The 17,068-nt window shown below is 38.0% G+C and overlaps 1 protein-coding gene across 1 annotated transcript in view; it reads left to right on the top strand.

Moving 5' to 3' along the window:
- LOC134601623 (dynein axonemal heavy chain 3-like) overlaps positions 1–17,068 on the top strand; it is an 875,684-nt gene that overhangs the window by 714,214 nt on the left and 144,402 nt on the right. Inside the window, exon 57 of the mRNA XM_063446141.1 lies at positions 13,933–14,097. Within this exon, the coding sequence (XP_063302211.1) occupies positions 13,933–14,097 (165 nt within the window). The remainder of the gene's footprint in view (positions 1–13,932; positions 14,098–17,068) is intronic.

Genomic DNA, 17,068 nt, shown 5'->3' with positions numbered 1-17,068 from the left:
CGTTTTCATTTAACTGTTCGATATTGCAGCAATTGTTTGTATTTTTTTCTTGTAAAAGACTATATACGGTAACCTTTTTCTTTGGAAATTAGAAGATGTTTATTAGGGACTCATTTTATCATCATAAAATGGTATACTGACCTCGTACACCTCACCTTGTTTTGAGATTATGGCGTCAGCTTGCTGTCATTCTCTTCTGACTCTTTTCTCATGCTGAAGGACATCAGTTGCCACTAAAGTTGTGCACATGAAAAAGTTATTTAATTTTTATTTTTAAAATATGAAATTCATCCAAAAGATTCATTAAATTTGAACGCCCATTATTCCCTAGGGCAGTGCTCCCCAACCCTCTCCTCAAGGCACACTTAACAGTCTAGAATTTCAATACGGCAGAAAGACGCCTATCCAAGGCATACATAGCCTACACAGTTGTGACAAAGAGTTTTATTGTTTTTAGTTTAAGTCCTGTTTTTTGATATGCTTTTATGTTCCTAAAAGGCCAATAACCAATAACCATAAGGCCGGATACACTGTTCACTGTACGGTGCTACAAAAAGATTATCCCTGTCTCCCCTCCCCCTTGCTGCCCTCTCGGTTAGGGGTAACCCAGTCGGAGGTGTACTTCACACTGCCCTCCTACTTACTCCCCCAATCATCAGATGACACACAAAGGGCCATATAAGCGGTCCAAACTCTCCCCTCCCTTATTTTTCACCCCCCTTAGTTGGGGTAAACTACTCTAGTAGTGACAATATATTAGATGCAAGACCACCACTATAGCCCTACGCAGGTCTATATTGCACTATTACAAATCCTATTAAGACTTTGGAGAGCTTGATCTTGCATTTACCCTTACTCATGTTATATAAGCCATGGGCTCCTAGCCAATATTGCCAGCAGGTTGCCTAACTTGAAATTTGCATGTAACCGTACAACAACCGACTTTCACACGAACATGTCTTTAAATACCAGCTTGGTCCCTCTGGCATGTTAGATTCAAATGTTGTATATATTTAAAAAAATGAAACAGATGTAGCAGAAATTCACATATAATCTTTTATTTATGCATTTCCACTCTAATTTGTAACGAAAATTCCATTGTCTCAATAAAAGAAAGATTTACAAAAAAAAACCAAAAAAACAGTCCAGGATTTAGAGATTACCTGGGTGTGTCTAAGGTGTTTAGAAAAAAACAAAACACCTTAGATTGTAAGGTCTTTCTTATATTTTTAAATACCTTAGACCAGGCTTCACTACCTCCAGATGTTGCTGAACTACAACTCCCATGAATTTATGAATGAAATAGATAGGGTGAGAATCATGGAAGTTGAAGTTCAGCAACATCTGAAAGGGCCGGAGTTTGGGGAATCCTGCCTTAGACCATCTAAACCTTCCAAGCATCAAATCCAAATTAAATATGATTGGTTAAATATAACATTATAAGAGCAAACCAACAGTACCAATTGAGATTATTATTATTATTATTATTATTATTATCATCGCAATTTTGGGACAAGAGGTTGGCAAACACCGAAATACAAAAAAACAGGGTATAGGTGACATATACAAAACATCTCTGTTACATAGATGAAAAAGTAACTTCATACTTGATATTAGAATTGAATAGCATGAGTGATAGCTACTTTCCTGTGCTGGATTAAGAAAATACTCATTCCTCGCATGTGACAGTTCTTTGTATTTATATGATAGTTTTTAAGAAATTATTTGAGTGTTCTTCAGTTCAGTCATGCTAGATGAACAATTCTCTGCAATGGGTCTTAGAGACACCATTACATCCATGCTGCTTGAATGATGTTCTGTCTTGGCATTTAGACAACTTTTGTGTTCTGAGTTTCTCCAGTGCAAATTGAAATATATATTTTTAAAGCATTAGTGACAGATTTGTTTTCTCCATTACTTGGAAGCTCTTTGAATGATGCTCTGTTGCTAGATAACCCTATGTGATCTTAAAGGGACACTCCGGGAAATAAAACAACTATATCTAAATAAAGTTTTTTTGATGCCAGGATGCCAATGGAGGCACTCTTAACTCAAGGGATTAAACCATTCTCAAAACTTAGTTTCCTCCAGCGCTGTTATCCATTCCTCCCCTAGCAGCTTCAGGAAGCATGTAGTGCTATTATGTAGTGGCATTACTGATTGGTTGAGAGCGGTCAGCTGAGGCTCTTAGTCAATCAGTGACTCTCCATCCACTAAAATGGCTTACAAAAGGTATTTATTGTTGCAAGCCAGTTTAGGGAATGGGGCGTCAATAATGAAGGCAACTTAGGGGTTAAATCATTTGAGAAAGGTTTAACCCCCTGAGGTAAGAGTGCCTCCAGGGACCTCTTGACACCATAACAACTTAATTTAGATTAAGTTGTTTTGGTGCCTTGTGTGCTCCTTTAATGTAGTTTGAATAAATTTTGTATATTTAATATTAAAGGACCGCCGTGCATTTTGTCCGGCTTCAAGGTTGTGTCTTACATTTGAGGGTTAGGTTTAAAATAAATCGAGTCTCAAAGAAACATGAGGCTCTGAACTGGTTTTAGAAGACAAAGTGCGAGAAAATTGCTTAATACAACTTTGTGACTCTGAAAATCAGCATGGAGTACTAATTTAATAAATTGAAAAATGATGAGTCATATGGAGGTACCCGACTAGTGCCTGCACCATATGGTAATACTAATTTAAAAATCCTTTATTATAATGAATAGAGAGGCACACTAAGTGGAACCATCCGAAATAATGACTCAAAAGGAGATATAGATAGAGTATAGATGTCTAGAGGATAATAATCAAGTAAATGGAGGAAAAATGTAGACAGGGAAATCAATTTGCCCTATTGCTCCTGAAAAAAGACACCTTCAAGGGTGTTCTATGCTGTCCCCAGGCAGAGTATAATAATGTATAAACGAAAATTCGATAGTTATAAAACAAGCCTGGTAGACGGCAAAGAAACAGGAACAGGCAGATACAGAATAGACTCTGACGAAGGTGCAATTAAATGCACCGAAACGCGCGCCGGGTCCTTTGTTAGTTCCTGTTTTGTTTACACATGGTGGGACTAGGTGTTTGATCACTGTTTTTTTTATCTATTAATTCAGCACTGAGTTACTTTATTTAGGAGATAATTGATAGAGAGTCTTTTTTCTTTTCTTTTTTCTGTATGTTCTCTAGGGACAGCATAGAACACCCTTGAAGGTGTGTTCAAGTAGAAATACTAGGGACTTCTCTCTGTATCTACCTGTTGCTGTTTTTTGCTGTCTACCAGGCTTGTTTTTTTCATTTCTCAAATTTCGTTCATATATTGCTATACTCTGCCTAGGGACAACATAGAACACCCTTGAAGGTGTTTCAAGTAGGAGTATTAGGGAGTCTATTCTGTATCTGCCTGTTCCTGTTTCTTTGCCGTCTACCAGGCTTGTTTTCTAACTATCGAATTTTTGTTTATACATTATTATACTCTGCCTGGGGACAGTATAGAACACCCTAGAAGGTGTCTTTTTTCAGGAGAAATAGGGCAGATTGATTGGATGGTTCCACTTAGTGTGCCTCTCTATTCATTATAATAAAGGATTTTTTAATTAGTATTACCATATGGTGCAGGCACTAGTCGGGTAACTCCATATGACTCATCATTTTTCAATTTATTGAATTAGTATTCCATGCTGATTTTGAGAGTCACAAAGTTGTATTAAGCAATTTTCTCGCACTTTGTCTTCTAAAACCAGTTCAGAGCCTCATGTTTCTTTGAGACTCGATTTATCCAATTTCTACAATTATTATATTTTGGGTCCAAGCCCTCTATTTGGTGGATCTGGAACCACCATACTGACCTATATGCGTTTCCACTCTCACACTTTGTGAGATCTGGACACACATTTATTTGTCTTTCTGTATCTCTTAGGTTTAAAATATTGTCACTAAACAAACACCAACATCTTTCTAATCACGTTTAGCACGAACAATATTTCAAATGAGATATTTATCTCACATTTTTTATATAGTTATATAGTCAAATATTACAATAAATATAGTGCTTGGTCTCAGGGCCGCTGCAAAGATTTTTAGCTACATAGGCGAATATGCATTTAGCTGCCCCCCCCCGCCACCCCTCCCCATCCCCCCCGCAAAAAAAGTGCATCTTCACCTGTGTGTCTTGTAACCCCCCTGTTTTGGATTTCTTACGTTCTTACCCTCTTTAGTGTTTCATATCCCCTCTTTTGAATGTATTACCCCTTTTGTGCTTTAATGTATTTTATTCCCTCTTTAGTGTGTCTTAGAACCTCCTTTGTATGTCTCTTACTTACACCCAACCCCTTTTTGTGTCTCTTACCCCCAGCCGCTTTCTTTGTTTTTTTTTTCTCCACCCTCTATGTGGCCATTTCTCCCCTTAGTCCGTTTTGTGTGTCCCTCCCCTCCAGATCCCTTTGTGTGTATTTTATTTTCTTCCAAGCCATGTAGACATAGATATGGAGGCAGAGACATATAGACACACAGGCAGAGACATACACAAACAGTCACACACAGACATACAGACACAGTCACACGGAGATATACAGGCAGAGACATACAGGGATACAGAGACATGCAGAGGCATACAGTCATACAGACAAATACATACAGGCATACAGAAACATACATACAAAGACGTAAAGGCATGTAGACACATACATACAGTCATACAGAGACATACATACAGTCATACAGAGACATACATACAGGCATACAGAGACATACATACAGGCATACAGAGAGAGACATACATGCATACAGGCGGCCAAACCCTCATCCTCGGTGACACTGCGCCCTCAAGTGGAAACTCCAAGGTCCCGTTACCCTTTCCTCCCCCTCTGGGCTGGCGGGGGTCATCCCGGTCTCCACCAAGCAAGCACTTACCTCATGATTGCTTTTTGGCGACTACTTTTAAGGGAACTGCAACGTGGTCTCTCCAAAATGGCGGACGCCACAGAAACCATCCGAAGCTGGGAAACTACTTTCCACGCAGCGTATGAAGCAATATGTCAGCGTTTCTGGAGGAGCCTAGAGACCAGACAGACACACTCCCAAGACACAGCATATACACAAAGCACTGGTTTGGCGCCCTCCTCCAAGGCGGGGAGCCAAGAAGGGCCATATACCCGCCCGCAGTCCACACACCATCACCTGGGATCCCGAGATACGGGTGAGGAGGGCCCATGGACTTGGAGAAATGGTTCCCACTACCACCGGCGGCTGCAATGATGCCACATGACATGGCACCATGGATGGCACAAATCCTCTCAAGTACAGGGTGGAACCCAGCCTGTCCGCTACAGGCATAGGGTGATAAGACAACACTCACGGAGTCAGTTTCTCAGTGAGCTTACACAAGCTGTTGCATTGGCCAAAAGTCACTGACCCTGCTTACACTCCACCACAACCTGCCACATGTCTACCCCCTCCATGGAACATAACAAACAGGGTGCATACACTGTGCCCAGAATATATACTGCTTGGTGGCCCTATTTTCTATTATTTCTCCTTAGCATGTATCCGCTGGGCCTGTCTGCCTGCCTGCCTGCCTTTCCTCCCTGTCTCCCTCCCCTTACCTCAGTGTTGTCACTGACTCACTCCCTCTCACTTGTGTTCCGGGCGGGCTCCACTGTATGGGCGCCGCCATATTGGAGCCAGCCAGCAGGGGGAGCCTGTCCCTGCCAGCATCGGACCGCAGGGGACTCTGGGGGAGGTGAAAGTCGCGCCCCTCCTGACATCATCAGGAGGGGGCGGGCCCGGGCGGCACAGCCCAGACTTCACCTCCTCCGGGACCGGACCGTTTGTGGAGGGAGCCAGCAGCCAGGAGAGCAGGGCAAGGTAGGCTGCGGGCGGCTGTATAAAAACCCGAATCCCTAGCCGGTGGCTGGGGATTCGGATTTTTGCGCCCCCCCTGCTTGGGCGCCCTAAGGCGGCCGCCTGGGCCGCCTTATGGACGCGCCGGCCCTGCTTGGTCTCCCAGCATCTCTTCTCTGCTACCATATGATCTGCAACTGCCTGTATCTCCCAAGGTATCCTGCTGGGAGTTTCCATGTATTATCATTCACTATTGCTTGCTCACACTGCATCTCTCCAATGTTGCCTTCTTGATTTTCCATAATCTCCCCACTCTTTCGTTCTTTGTTTCAATGTATCTCCACACTGTTCCTTGCTTGATCCATTGCATTTCCTACTGACAGCTATTTGATCAGCCAACATCTCCCACTTTTCTGTATTTGGGCTCACTGAATCTACCTTCTGTCCCCTGCTAGACCTCCTGCATCTTTCCAATGCCCCCTGATTTATCAATTGGCCATCTCCACAACATTATTTGTATTCAATCACCATCCTCTACACTAACAGTCCAATCAGCTGTTACTTTGCTCAAATATTTTTCCTACAATTCAGTGCATGTTCTCCTCTTCTCCAGAATGAAGAATAATTGAACAATTGGTATGATGCATGGCCTGACTGGTACTAAAAGTCAACCCCCAGATATTTAAATAAATTGCACCTCATTTTAAGCATCAGAATATGGATATGAAGCCTTTGCAGTTTTGCACATAACGTATATAATATTTACACAAAAAACTCAAAGAGACTATACCCATTCATTTCAAATCTGTCCACGTATCACTGAGTCTGATAGCTTTAGAATCTCTCATTCACACAGGTATCTTAAGAATCCACACTGTCACTTGGAATCCACAAGAAGACGTTAACCTAAAATCCCACTAAAAACATATTTTTAGCCTGTGACTGTGAATATTAACAATGAAATCAAGAACTGATGCATTCACTCAGAGAAATTGAAAATCTGCCATCAACCGTGATCAGGAATAATAGGTTGAGAGCACTGTTCTAACCCACCCCCAGTCTTCTTCATCTAGCATTGCCTCCCAAAAATTGCATAGTCTATTTTAGAAATACACTTCCCCATTGGTCAAGGGGAAGCAGAGGGTTGTAGGCAAAACTGTTGGCAAGCTGGAAAATTGTTTGACATAAAGCATTAGGACAGAGCCCACACACACAGACAATGCTGTAGTGCTTATGCTGCTTAGAGAGACGTTTGAAAATGCTGATCAACCGGAGGTTCTCCCGGCTCAAAGAGCACAGGAGTAGAAGCAGGAAATGTCTTGGCAACATGAACATGGGCCCCAATGTGTTATAACAGAGGCTTATTTCTGTCACTTTTTTTTTTAATGTAATTATGATACAGTGACAGGCTGTGCACGTTGCTACAAGTTAATTATTATAATTTACACTGGTAATAAATATCACATAGGAAGCTGTAATAACCAGATATACACTGCTGGCATTTTGTTACTTACAGTATTTTATCACAGCAGTGGACTCAGATATGGCATGCAGTGTGAACGTTAGACCAGTTTGATTTCGCCATGATATCATCACCTCCTAGAGTGTTCCATTAGTTCTAATGTAATGCTTCAGGACTCTGTCTTCACAATTTCCTGAAAGTTGTTGTCTATAAGATAACATTCAGATCAGACATGTGTGAAAGGCTCTTGGTCCAAACGAGATGGACAGCGAAGTTTTTCTGTTTTCATTATTCTCCAACACAATAGCAATATAATAGACAAGATGTATATAATTTAATAAAACTTGCATACTGGACTAGTAGTATATTTTAAAGATGACATTTCATAAGTAATACATTTTCTAAAAAAAAATAACAATATTATTTTTTAAGCAGATTGGTATTCATAAAAAGGTTGTTTTTAAAATAAAATGCAAATCTAATAATAAAGATACATTCTGCAAATGTATTTATATTCCAATAGTATTACTGGATTAATACAGTGGCCCTAAGCTACTTACAAATTTACAGATATATTTACAGACTAAACCGTAGTGTCCCTTATTGCATAATATTCAAATGAAATATATTACTATGCTTCAGACTTACTAATTGGGTTATTCACTAAATTGAGATTTCTGGAGAATTGCCAAGGGAATTGTAAAGAGAATCTTAATAATGGTTAGAGGTTGCTGCTCATCATTCATTTTGTCTCACATAGAACCCAATGGAATAGAAAAATATGTCACTGCGGCTAGCCTAATGACCATAGATAGCAGGCAGATTAATAGACTGGAGATTCATTTTATTCCTGAACTGTAATTTGTCCAAATTTGCACCGATTGGGCGATTGTCCAAATTCCCAATTTCCAAACTGCCATATAGACTTATTACAAAGCAAACAATTCATGGAATGGATGGGCATGTTCATTTGATTTGTGGTTCACAGTTCCACCTGTGATGCAAAAAAAAAAAAAAAAAAAGATATCGTTGGGGGTAAAAAGATAATTGACGGCTAGGGTACAGCCACTATATGTTGAATTTATTAACACGTTCCCGACATTAGGGCATGCTGTGCCATTACACAAAAGGAGGGCTTTAATACCGTTAGGGCGGCATAGCACACCCTAACAATCGGGCCCTTGCTGCAGCCCTCCTCACTGGAACCTATCAGGAGGGACTGCCTGATAACCGAAGCTGTCCCCCTGCAGCCATTGTTTTTACTGCTCCTTTTCTTTTTCCCTCTTTTGGTTACTTTTTCTCACTTAAACTATGAACCAAATGGCAGAAAATTGCGGCTATTAGTGTACTAATAAACATATTTTTTTTTTATTTATTTAATTATTATGTATATGTTTGCACCTTTTGGTTAATCTGATTTATTTTCTCAAATCGTCCATTCACCGCATAACATTCTGGCAAGCTAAACTGCCACGTGCACAAAATTATCCTCAAATATTTATTTTTATTTTTGGACAAGTGGTTTGGTAAAAAAAAAAAAAATTCTGCCATGCACAAGTCTATAAATTATTGCCAAAAAGAATCCACCTGAGGTCATTATGTCTAAAGATATTCTAAGCTTTTTATCAAGAAAAATAACAAATCTTCTATGTAGGTGAGACATCATGATATGCAATTCCAACCAACCTGGCTGCAGTGATAAGCCGGGAGTACTTGGCTAATCAATTCTAGTGCTTAGAATGTCCTATTAATGTAATCTGTTGTCAGCAATATACAGCTTATTACTCCTCTCTGAATAACCCCATACACCGTAACTTCTGTTTAGACATCTTTTATAAATAATCTGATGTCAGATAAGAACCAAATCGCCCATTTGGCCATTTATGCAGGCTTCACCAATAAAAGTGACAGGTTGTCAAATGGTCACATCTCTGAACACCATGCTTTAAAAAATATCTTCAGTTCAACAGATCTTGAGATTTTCCAACTTTGCTATTTTAACATGGATAATGCAAGTTCATTCTTAAATCACCAGAATATGTTGTTTCGTAAAGACACCCCCTACTCAACTGAGACTTCTAATTTCTCTTTATCTATAAAGGCTTAAATGCATTCAATTCCTGCAACTTTGCATTAATACGATTTTATTCATACCAAAGTCTTTTTTTATGTTGCTGTTACTTTCTACCGACTGATTTAATATTATCTTTTTGAAGTCTCTTTCATGTCCTTGTCTTTGGCTGTCTTTGTTTTGCCTTTATGCGTTTTATATTTTACATATCACCGCCAAAGACATGACTTCACACGCCTGGTTAATAGTAATGATTAGCTCCTTTCTTTGTCAGGCTGACCTTAAAGGATATTTTCACTTAGAATATTATTGAATACCTATAGAACACTACACTATCGCTAAATCAAGCACAAAGGAATACAATTTTAATGTACGTTACAATAACAAGAGACTCATTCATATTTCTTCCCCTTGTGTTGTATTCCCGAGGGAGGTATTGTCTTACCGTTTTTGGAGGTCAACATTTTGGAAATAATGACCCTGGCCTCAGCTGTGACCATATTGTTGTATTTCATATTACTTTGCTTGGCACACACAACCTCAACAGATTTTGATAATCATTTTTTTTTTTTTTTGCATTAATGCTAGCAATGAAGAGTTTATAAAATATTCTAAAGTGCAATATTAATGAGTGGCATGGGTCATAACTAGCACAGTGAAGTTAGTAAATTGGTTTGTATGTTTGTCAGATCTCATTTTTATTAATAAACAGTGATTTAGGAGAGATGATCAGGGGTTTGAGCCAAACATCATAGAAATCTCACATAATTAATATTTGTTATCACTTCTTGCTGCACGATTATCAAATGCTAGAGATTATAACAAAATGAATGTTTTTAATTAGTAACCGGTATATGAAAGGGTCAATTTGACAAACGTCAGACAGCATTCACAGAGCTGGTAATAAATGTCTGTAGAACGTTACCTGCTGTTCCTTGCGGTGGGATGTGATTGTTGGAGACGGAATTCTGTCAGTTAGAGTTAGTGCATTCTTCTAGCAAATGCAGACATCAGTTAAGTAACCCAGAAAGCATTTATACTATATTACCCTCTTTGTAGAAATTAACCAATGAACAGAAAAAAACAACCATGAAATCTGAGTAAAGTGGTTTGTTTTTTTCACTATAGCATTGTCAATGGATAAACTGTCCTTATACTGCTCTATACATTTTTTTTTGTTATTTATAATTCATCGGTTCATTGAGAGCAAATAATAACTCATTAGAAATAGAATCTCTTCTCTCTGATGGGAGAGCATGTTCCACCATTTTGTTATTATAGTATCATGGCATATGTCTCACAGCTCTAACAATGATTTTAATCGTATAAATCCTGTTTACTTTTTCCTGAATCCCCTCTTCTTTTCTCTTTGGACCAATGTGCTCTCCATGTTTTCAGCTATTTCTTTCTGACTTAATTTTACCTTAGGCCCCTCCTTTAATATTTTTACAACCTTATTTACCAGATAAGTACACCATTTATGTTTTTTTTTTGTTTGTTTGTTTGTTTTTTTTAATGAGGAAAAAAAGCATGACTGTCCTGATATAGTCTACATATCCAACAAGTTTTATTTAACTTCTCTCTCACTTTTATCGTCTCCTTATAATGCATACATTTCTTTGTTGCCTTTTTACAGCCTAATAAAATTCACGTCCTTTCTCTTTACTTGGGATGCCTGCATTTCTTTGTATTTTGTTCAACAAATCCTTAGCACGGCTCCGAGAAGACAAATAGTGCTTTCCCGGTAGCTGGAGGTTTGTAGAATAAATTCTGTGGCTTCTCATTCAGTCAGCGCGGTTTGCAAAATGAAAGCTTGTAACGGTTTGCTATATCATTTTCTTATCTTTTAAGTTGACATTTTTTCTTTTTTTTTTAAGTTAAACATCAATGCTGTGTTACTGTTTTCACACAAGCATTTCCCATCACACCTGAATATTTTAAACTTTGGGAAAATGTGACAGGTAGAATAATGTCAAAACAATCCAAAGTTACCTTGATTAATATTTTAACATGTTTTTGTTTTGTAGGGCTTTATATCTTTCATATCACTGTTTAGTTAACAAGAGAAAATGTATGTGTTTGATCTTTGTTGTAGATTACAGATCAAGGAATATAACTGACATACTTTGTTTCTAGAAATGCAAAAATGCTATTGTTACATTATTTATAGAATTCTGAAACAACATTATTTTTATCCTATATCCACGTGGATGGAAGTTTTAGTCTACCTTGATCATTCTACGTTGGTTTGAACTGTAAAAATATGAGGGTATACTTAGATAATAGAAGAACATTTTGTATTTAAATGGTCTCTTCTTCTTAATTTGGTTCCGTCTCAGTATTCCATGTGTACAATGCAATGACCAATCCATTAAATAAGCCTGACTAGTTTGGTGACGAAGTCAACTCTTCCCATCCATCAGTCCACCCTGCAGTCATTGGGGAATAAGTTGCCTCATCAATCTCCCTTGCTCTGGTATGAACACATACCTGGAAGGTTGTTTGACATCACCTTATTTCCAGGAACTGAGGAAGCATTAGCTTTACCATAATGCAGTGCTGTCAGCTGAAATATATTTCAGACACCTTTTTATCACTTAAGAACTGTCAGAGGGGATAAAAAAAAGTTGAGGTTTTACTTTACTGTTCCTTTAAACTATTAACAGTGACTTAAATGACAAGTCACCATTCAAAGAATTCTCTGCTTTCCGTGCATCATATCCAAAGAAATATTGAAATTTGAGACAATGTAACTATCAAAATTCAAGCATTATTGCACTTTAAGCTCTTGAATTAATTCCAAATGAAAATGTATTTCAGTTCAATCATATGCCCTTCCATCTAATGGATGTGCTAAATAGATACATAATGTCACACTACGTCTCTTGTAATATATGAAATCAATTTGTAGTTACTATAATATTTATTAAAAAAAAAAAGGTATTCATTTTTAGTGTAAATAATGCAGTGTACGATGTGTGGTCAACAAACACCTTTGTACAGATATAAAATCAATATACCACTATATGCTGTTTTAATGCAAGATTGCTTGCCAGTTTCACCTTATTTGCTCTTTCATAAACTTCATATAATTGTAAGAAATGTTAAACTTTATAGAAATATGCGAGTTGGAATGCTCCACTCTGAATATTGTGGGACGTATGAGTGACTGCATCATTCTGTGTGGTTTGCTCATTAAAATAACACTCCAAGCATAAACCAGTGGTTGTTATGGTGCAAGAAGTGCCCTGGTGCTTTCCCATGGTGAGATATCCAATTATTTTATCACGGTTTGAAAACTAACCTGGGTCCCACTGAGCTGCAATACCACATCAGCTACATGCGGTCTTCTCCAACAGAAGACGCTGAATTGTTCTTTAGAGCAAAACAGAACCATTCAGGACTGTGTTCAACAGCTAAGAGTATCAGCCAATGTGCACAGTCCTGCATAACCTGTGCTTTACTTTAAAGAGACATCCAGCTTTTCCACCTAAAGAAGACTGCATGTGTCTGATGCATTGGGGAGCCCAGCAGGATCAAAGTAAGATGTCAAACCAGGCTTAACAGTTTTGACATCTTAACATAGGATGGCACAAGGACACTCGTGGCACCATTGTGACTACTGAAGATTGTAGTGGTTATAGTGCTTGTAGTGCTTCTTTAGACCATGATGTATTTTACATGGGACTTTTGCCTTGTCCCACTTGTGATAAGAGCACTCGGGATGTGATCCCCAAATTCTTAGGAGTGTTTTCCTGGTGTAACATCTAATATCGCTGTCCAGAAAAGTGCAGTTATAGGAGCAAGATACTGCACATCACCCTCCGTCTCCCAGGCCTCTGGCAGAGGACCCAAGAATGTGGCATACACAAAAAATACCACCTGGAGGGGTCAATCATGTTTTTAAACCCAACTTTGCACAGACTAGTTTCATACTGTGCAATAGGGCAACCATAATTCACAGGGCATTGTTGGACTTCAACAACTAAAAACTGTGTCTTATATCAACCATAAAAAAATTGGTTTTCAAGCATGATGCTTCATAATGTCAGATGTTGAAAGAGGAGCTGAGGAAAGGCAATTGCTTTGACTCTGTCTCTCCAGGTCTCCTCCAAAAACAAGATTTTTAGGAGAGGGACTAAATTAACTTCTGTTGCCCCGGAGTGTAACTCTCACCAATTACAGGCAGGATAGGACATGCATGTACCACTACTGCCCTACAATGAATGGAATCCTAATCCTAAATCTAGTGCTAATGCTAACTTTTGAATATAAAAAAATACATAGTGATGAAGCATGTACAAGGGCAAAAAATAATAACCTCTCAGGGTTCTAGAGACATTCATAAACTATTTGCCATTCTGTCTCATGAATTAGTATTAATCCCGAATATAGCATTATTTTCATATATTATACAGCTCACTATTATATATCTTCAATATAATATACATGTGTGTTTGTATTTAGAATATATTAATTTTAAAATAGTCACCAAAAATGATTTTATAGCCAATTTAAACATCTTGTGAATGTGCCATTAATTATTATTTGTTTGTTTCTTGCCTAGGAATTTGATAAAGACAATATTCCTCCAAAGGTTATCTCCCAAATAAGAAGGGATTTTATCAGTAATCCGGAGTTCCAGCCAGCTGTCATTAAGAATGTCTCCTCAGCCTGTGAAGGTCTTGGTAGCTGGGTCAGGGCTATTGAAGTATATGACAAGGTTGCCAAGGTAACGAATATGTCCTAGGATTCACCGTATGCATCAAACTTTTATCTTGTTAAATTTGTATGGACAAAGCATGGTGATATGAATGTTAATACACTGCAAAGACAGCTGGGTTCTCACGCTCTGATTTATTTATATGGATATTTATGTAAGAGTCATGATCTTACTGTGAATTTCTTGCGTTTACAGTTTAAGGGTAAAAATGTGTAAACTCAGTTGCAACAAATATATGCTTATGACGAACACACATTTCAATACTTATGATAAGGTTTTATAGAAAAGGGCAATATATGTTTATTCATGTATTGGTTTGCAGAATTATTACCAACCAAGAGCTCAAAGGCTGTAATCATTTTTAAGATTTATCTAATATACAGAGAAGTACTATGGGGATTAAAAAGTTATTCTTTAGTCATTAAACCATTTATTATTAACAGACTGTTTGCCACGCTTAGCTTCATTTTGCATTAGTAGGTAATACATGCAAAACAAAATTAATAGGGAGAAGAAGGGAATCGCCAGTGAAACTTATAAGCTCCCCTTCATCCTCAATAAATGATAACCCAAACAGAGGAATAACATAAAGCCCCACATCACTCCCCTCTCCCCCAATCCAGTGATCCACTTTTGTCTCATTCCAAACCCCACTAATAGAACAGACCAGGTTCTGGCCAATGTCATGGTTTACTACTGTGTGGATATCCGATGCTCCTTTTGCACCCTTCTCTGGTACTGTGCAGATTCAACTCCATATGTATTTTATTCATTAAGTAGATTGATGGACGTGTGGATGGATGGGGTTATGCATCCCCAAAGTATAATAAAAAATAAGAATAAATTATTATAACACTTTCAAAAATAAAAAAGGCAATTTATTTGCTTTGTTTGCAAACATACACCATGAAGTCCATCTTGATGGTGTCACCAACATAGACCATCTATTATGCCCTAGATGTGTCCACCAACCCTTGCCACCCTCTTCCCCTTTTTTTTAGTTTTGATACAATCGTGCAAAAGATACAATTATTAATACTGTTACACACAATGGTTAAGTGTTTTTTTAATATTAAAAAATCAGAATGATGCACTGAATCTCCCATACAATGAGACATTCAGCAGCACAACTAAAGTCAATGGAGTATTGTCTCCTGTTAAAAGAAAAAACGATTATAAAGAGGATGGCGCAAATGAGAGAAGGATCTTAGTACATGCAGCAACCAACAAAAACAAATCCTGGTAAAACGATTTGAACATAAAATAACTTACAGTAGTGATGGTGCGCAAAAAAAAAAATCGTATTCACTATGGACCTTTTATAGAGAGTGAAAGTAACCCTGTGTACATAAAATGAGGTGTTTACAGAGTGGAAATATTATAAATAATTGAAAAACAAACAGTGGTTGTGGTGAAACAAAGCACACTCTGTAAGTATACTTGCAAACATGGAAATCACTCTGACACCTATTAAGGAGACAAAAACAGAAAGAGAGCTCCTAGTGCAGCATAGTAATTTACTTATAAATATATAGAATAAAACAAACAGAGGTGCCTTTTAGGTGTTACACTCGCAAGATTGGAGTGGTAAAAGCACCACTCGTTGCTATAGCACTCAGGGAGGATCAGCCCCTAGAGTGCGTGGGATCCGTGGAAAGGAAGCTTGCAATCCGGATCTCAGGTAAGTATATTTTATTAATTGAAATTTAAAAACAGCAAAACTTGTTGTGGAGGTAGTTAGTCCGCTCACCAGCCTCAGGAAACCGCAAAGAAAGTTCCATATACTCATGTAATGTAAAAGAGTCTTCCGGCTGCTATCCTGGCTGCTGTTGCTGTTCCACTCTGTAAACACCTCATTTTATGTACACAGGGTTACTTTCACTCTCTATAAGAGGTCCATAGTGCATACAATTTTTTTTTTTTGCGCACCATCACTACTGTAAATTGTCTCCTGTTAGTTCACTGATGCATTGATGACTCACATATATTAACTTGTAATGATGATTCATTAAGCATTGTAGGTGTCCACAACTAAAATAACTGGCCATTTACAATTAATTAAAGCAGTGGAGTGATTTGATAGGATCTCTTTATGGTCCTGAGCTCCATATTGCTTCTACACTCAGCATCTCTCAAATTAGAGCATATATTGTTTCATTTGAATGCCATCGCCTTTTTTTTTTTTTGATGGGTGGGAGTACTTAAAGGGTTAAATTGGATTTTTGGTGTAGACCATTAACATGGCAGACAATGAGGACAAGTAGGCATACAACATACAAGGTTACTGGGGCACGCTAGATAACCGGTAGTATACATTGCAATTTTTCACTGGTTTTACATTTAACATTGGATTTATGCTCTATATATTAGCGTTAACACTTAAATTGATTTCCCCCTATCTCTGCATGTATTTCCATGTTTTCATCAGTACATATTCTTTTCATATTTCTGTCCATTTCAGTTCATTTAATTTGTTATTTAACATGTATACCCCATCTGATCCTGAGAACTACATCTGACATGTATTATTTAAACCCATGTATTACTTTAGTCCTCCAAAATTTAAATGTGCTCTCTCTTTGACATCTCAGTGCTGGAATATTGTAATATTCTTCTTACTAGCCAATCATTCCACTCAACTCTACTCTTCTATAAACAAAAATCTGTTGGTTGCATCATTTTCCTCACACATTCTTCTGAGTCTGCCCCTTAGAATTTCTCTGGAACCGTGTTCTGTATTAACACATTACTGGCTCCCTATTCCATTATATTAATGAAAACTATGTGTTTAATCTCCATACCCTCATTACTTACGACTTAAGTACACACTAAATACTCTTTCTTCTCTTCCCATGACTTACATTTTCCATTTCTCTAAATACACCGAACAGTTTAAAACCACCTGCTTAATATCATGTAGGTCCTCCTTGTGCTGTCATACATTGTGGCACAGACTCCACAAAACCTTGACACCAAGACA

The sequence above is a fragment of the Pelobates fuscus genome, chromosome 3 (genome assembly GCF_036172605.1).
Source record: "Pelobates fuscus isolate aPelFus1 chromosome 3, aPelFus1.pri, whole genome shotgun sequence".
In the NCBI taxonomy this organism is placed as follows: Eukaryota; Metazoa; Chordata; class Amphibia; order Anura; family Pelobatidae; genus Pelobates; species Pelobates fuscus.
This window is presented reverse-complemented; position numbering and strand designations above follow the sequence as displayed.